Source organism: Solanum pennellii, chromosome 7 (assembly GCF_001406875.1).
Source record: "Solanum pennellii chromosome 7, SPENNV200".
In the NCBI taxonomy this organism is placed as follows: domain Eukaryota; kingdom Viridiplantae; phylum Streptophyta; class Magnoliopsida; order Solanales; family Solanaceae; genus Solanum; species Solanum pennellii.
The window spans coordinates 65,183,295-65,188,563 of record NC_028643.1 but is presented as its reverse complement, the minus strand read 5'-3'; the positions used below and the strand labels follow the sequence as shown (position 1 = coordinate 65,188,563).

Below are 5,269 nucleotides of genomic sequence, written 5' to 3'. Positions count from 1 at the left end.
TCTGTTCAATTAGAAAACCACATTTGACTGAGAAAAGACTCAGCATGTTTTAGAATCTTGTAGCTTCATGTTTCAGCTCATCAAAAGTAGCTGCATTTTTGGGTGACTTTCTTTCAATTTTATATTTTTTTTGTTGCTCTGTATTTGATGTTGTAGCCATTCATACCTACAGAGGAGAAGATTCAGTGTTTTGTTCGTTGGTTGAGACTGCAGCTGCAGATTGAAGCTCAGTCTATAACTCTACTATTAATAAAGTGGGTTTTTTGGCCTTGTAGTTCACTGAAAGAGATTCTGTCCTTAGTGTTTTAATTGTTTTTTCCCAACACTATCAAGAATTTTCTTGACATGTAATAAATACATTACCTCACATGATATCATACAAGCAAGGGCTATAATTGCATTGCATAAAACTAAAACTTTTTGGAGGAACCCTATCACTCAGATTGCTAAAAAAAACACTTCCATTTGCAGCATCTGATTACCACAATTTTTGCTGGTAATTCAAAAAGGGAAAACCATACATTATATTAAAGGAACAACCTTTCAGTTAAATAATTGTGACCACGAATATGAAACTGGACTTCTAACTTGGTTTTGAGCATTATTCCATGATATCGAACCAAAAGTAGTCTTGCTCATCGTGCTAACACCCTTCTTTGACACGAATGTGACTGTGTATCGCAGCCTCTCTCCAACCTTTTTGAATACAAGCTTTGATGGCTTCACAGTCACAGTAACAGACGGGGGAGCATCAATGACTACCTCATAGGTAGAGCCTGCAGCTCCCACATTGGTCAAGGTACGGGTGTAACGAACAACCCTTGATTTGCCAAACAAAACTGCAAACGATGGGTAGTTGATCTGCCCAGGATCTGAAAATTTCTTAGCACAAGTGACATTTGGGCGCTTGACAATGGCTTGTATGTGTTCCATCTCATAGTCCAACGAGCATAAGAACTTGATGTACTCCTTAGGCCTAATATCATAGACAAGACCCGGGGAGAGTGCCTTGTGAGGATCAACATGACCTGCTCCATGAGCCCATGGAGTGGAAAGTTGATCACCTTCTGCATCACGAAGAGGGGAGTTAGTGGTGTCGCGATTATAGGCAGTTGTCATAAGTGCAGATTTGATTGCACTTGGACTCCATTCAGGATGTGCTGCTTTCAGCAGTGCAGCCAGTCCACTGATATGAGGACAGGACATGGATGTACCTGCAATAGAGTTCAATATAAAACAAGATCAAATACTATAAAATTCAAATGAGTGTATTGTGTGTCAGATTTATCGAAAAGTACATCACATTATTTCCAGCTAATGAACTGATTCAGGTAGGTCCATATGATGATCTTAAATCCATTACAAGTTTACGACCTTTATGCTTCTTTGTTTTTTTAAAGTAGGGACAACTAATGTCGCTCGAACTCTTCAAATATGTTGCCAAACGCATGTTTAAAAGCAATACATTTTTGAACAATCTAACACAAATGTGAGTGGGATCTTGGTATACTCATTAATGGAAGACAGACTATCACTATACCAATTGTAAAATGTTGCAATTGATGGATCTAGTATTTAATTAAACTACACATGAATATATAAAGGAAGTATCCGTTGGTGATACTTACCAGACATGATGTTGAACTTGGTCCTCCTGGTATCTTTCTCAAGGCCAGTAGGGCCAATAGCCTCAGACCAAGCTGCCAATATGTTAACTCCAGGTCCAATTAAATCAGGCTTCAATATCTGTGGAGTCACTGTATTAGGCCCTCTTGAGCTAAACGCTGCCACTACCGGCGATGGCTTAACGTTCACCACCGTACCTCCAAAGCTGAGCACCGCAGTCGGATTCCTCTCACTCTTCACATACTGCCTAATCACATTTCCCAATTTCCTTCCAACAGCCACCGCCGGCAACAAATGACTGTCTGCCACCAGCTCCTCGCCACTCTCGACGGTGTTAGCCAATATCATCCCAACCCCACCAGCTTCTTTCACCACTAGACCCTTTTCTACTCTAGCATTAGTCCCTCTGTCACATACCACTATCTTCCCACGAACATCTTTAGGGTTTAGTGAACCAGGCAAGCAAAGGCTAGAGCTACTATCTGTGTTGTAAACTAAGCTAACTAGCTTTTTACCCATCCCTTTACCACTGTATAAAGACACACCAGTAATCTTTTTGTCATTACCTAAAACAGCATAAGCAGGGAAATCACGGTCTATGGTACCAGCACCAACAGTCATAATCCATGGAGCTGTATTTGCAAGTGAAGCTTTAGCAGGACCGCTGTTACCTGCAGAACAGGACACAACAATTCCTTTCTCCATAGCAGAGAAACCACCAATAGCAATGGTATCACGATAATAAGGACCTGATCCACCACCCAAAGATAAAGATAACACATCAACCCCATCCAAAATAGCACGGTCCATACCTGCAAGAATATCAGACCCAAAACAACCAGTAGGCCAACACACCTTGTAAGTAGCTACACGAGCACGAGGAGCCATACCACGAGCGATTCCACTAGCATAACCAAAAAGGCTAGCGTTACCCACTGGTGCACCAGCGGCGGTACTGGCTGTATGGGTGCCATGACCGTCCTGATCCCGAGGCGATTCAGGCTGTCTGGGTTGATTCGTAAATGAACTAGAAGACGACATACGGTAACCTTTAGCGAAAAATCTCGCACCAACCAGTTTCTTGTTACAATGTACCTTTGGATCGAAATCAGGTCCAGATTCACATTCCCCACGCCATCTGGACGGCACATCAGGCATACCCACATCACTAAAACTCTTAGATTCAGGCCAAACACCGGTATCAAGCACTCCAATAATAACATCCTGAGCAGCACTGTTAAGCTCTTGTTGAGTATGCCCAGCCCAAATCCCCAACTGATTATCCAACCCAAGAAACTCAGGGGTCCGAGTAGTATGAAGTGTATAAACAGTATCCTCATACACCCCAACCACATCATCAGACTGTCGGAGCAATTCAGCCTCATGGAGGTCAAGAGAAGCAGCAAATCCAGGATAAGCAGTATCGTAAGAGTAAAGAAGAGATTCAGAGTTGGAAGAAGAAGAAAGAGATTTCAACTGAGCATCGTACCAATCATGATGAGTAGAATAAGAAGGCGGCTTTTGTTGATGTTTCACATGAACAATGTAAGTTTTCTTTGCGAAACATGGGTGAAGAACAAGGAGAAAAGCAATGAGAGAGAAACAGAAAAGAGAACCCATCGGAAAAGCAAGTACAGAAGAGGAGACAGTCGCCGGTAAATGCGACTGAGAGAGAGGATCGAAGGAGTTATGGAGGACTACTGTCGGGTTTATATTACCACTATCTTTATTATAAAGGCTTCAAATTTGATCTTATTACGTTAATGCCACTGTCTTTAGTGCGTTTTCCAGTAGTGTTTTACCACCCAATCTCCTTTTTTTACTCTACCTAATCCGATAATTTTTATTTATTTAATTTAACATAATTTTGATTGATTGAGTTAACAAATGTAACATTTTTATCTATTTTATCATGATTTTGTGTGGATATTTTCCTTTTGAATAGAAATTTCTTTATCTTAAAAAAGAAATAACATGTGAATGTAAAATATATTACTATGATTATAAAATTATGTTATTAAAAGTGAAATAAAATATATATGGTTTATGTGAAAATAGTTAGTTGTATTCTAATTTATATTGTTAGTTTAATTTAGCAAAGGGTTTTTAAAATTAAAAAAGATTTTTAAATTAATAATGGATATTTGTATAGTTATAAATTATTCATTAAGGATAAAATAAGCATTTTCAAATTAAATTATTACTTAATATGAAAATGTATCATTCTTTTTAAATGGATTAAAAATTAAATTAAATTATTTAAAATGAAACGAAATAATGTAGATTTAAAATTATAATAAAAAACTTAAAATATAGAAAAATATATTTGGAAAGAAGCTGTATATTTGACTTGCAAATGCATGCGTTGATCATAGCTTAGCTACTCGCTTTACTTCTAGCGAGAAAAAAAAACTATGTACTTTGTTTTTTCTATTTTGAAATAAAACTATATTACTATGTACTTATTTTACTTCATTAATCAAATAAGACTTCTTTGTCTTGCATTTTATTTTTTCTTCTTTTTCCTCGTCTTACCCCTTACAAATCATTATTTATTTCAAATAATCAGTGTGTAGTCATATACTGTTAAGAGTGTCCAATTGGATATCCTTCGTCAGAAAAAAATTAGCATATATACAAGTAAAATGATCAAATAACCTATTTTTGACACCCTTAACATAACAAGTTGTTATTTCTAGACACACGTTAAAAAAATTTCTGACCCGCCACTGCAAATAATCACTTATCAATTTCATATCTTAATAGTACATTATATGAATAAATTAATTCGTTAATATTCTAGACAATGACATTATCATTAATTTAAAAAATTATAGAAAAGCGTGGATAGAAAATGATTAACTTTTGGTATTTATATATATTATGAATTGTGATTACCAAATCGAAAAACAAGCATCTTTTCCTTTAAACTTTTCATTGAAAGAATGTTGCATAAAATATAACAAGGTGTGGCACTTACATAATTATATTAAGGAGATAAAGAATTCATTCATCATTGCATGTTTCACATAAAGATCACTAATAACCATCATTTCTTTTTCTTTATTTATTTAGATAAAAGACTATTCAAAAAAGTATACATTTACTATATTACCTATTATTCTTTGGATTTTCAAGATTATGAACTCTATATATTCTTTTTATTTGATTTCGAATCTGGTTGAATTAAGTTATTCATGTCAGAATAGTTTTAAAATAATTTTATAATAGGAAAAAGGGTCTGATATATCTCTCAACTTTGTCATTTAGAGCTGATATACCCCTCGTTATAAAAGTGGCTCATATATGCCCTTACCGTTATACAAACGGCTCACATATACCCCTGCCGTTACAAAATGGCTCATATATACCCTTCATTTAACGGAATGTAAAAATTAGTTTTAAATTTATATTTATTACTTGTAATTTTTTTAAAAAAAAATTATTTAGGGGTATATATGATTTTTCTATCAAAGTTCAAGGTATATTTTAATTTTTTTCATACATAAATTATTTTTTGATTTTTTTATTATAATTATTTGAGTTTCTTATTCTTATTTTGTTTTTTTCTTTCATTCCTTAGTTTAAAGAAAAAAAATTAAACTATTTTTTTGTGTGTATTGTAATTTAATTTCGTATTCGA

General features: G+C 35.1%; 1 protein-coding gene across 1 annotated transcript; it reads right to left on the bottom strand.

Annotated features, from left to right (window-relative positions):
• Positions 1–335: 335 nt before the first annotated feature.
• LOC107026078 (subtilisin-like protease SBT1.8) lies at positions 336–3,322 on the bottom strand. Its single transcript, XM_015226924.2, has 2 exons — positions 1,629–3,322; positions 336–1,214 (listed from the first exon to the last, which is right to left on the bottom strand). Exons 1-2 carry the CDS (start codon positions 3,244–3,246, stop codon positions 544–546), a joined length of 2,289 nt encoding a protein of 762 aa, XP_015082410.1. The 5' UTR covers positions 3,247–3,322; the 3' UTR covers positions 336–543.
• Positions 3,323–5,269: the final 1,947 nt, after the last annotated feature.

Bases quoted from the DNA above. Each gene is read 5' to 3' on its own strand.
- LOC107026078 (XM_015226924.2), bottom strand. From the start codon at position 3,246: ATGGGTTCTCTTTTCTGTTTCTCTCTCATTGCTTTTCTCCTTGTTCTT. The intron at 1,215-1,628 runs GTAAGTATCACC...ACTCTATTGCAG, and splicing joins CAAGTTCAACATCATGTCTG to GTACATCCATGTCCTGTCCT.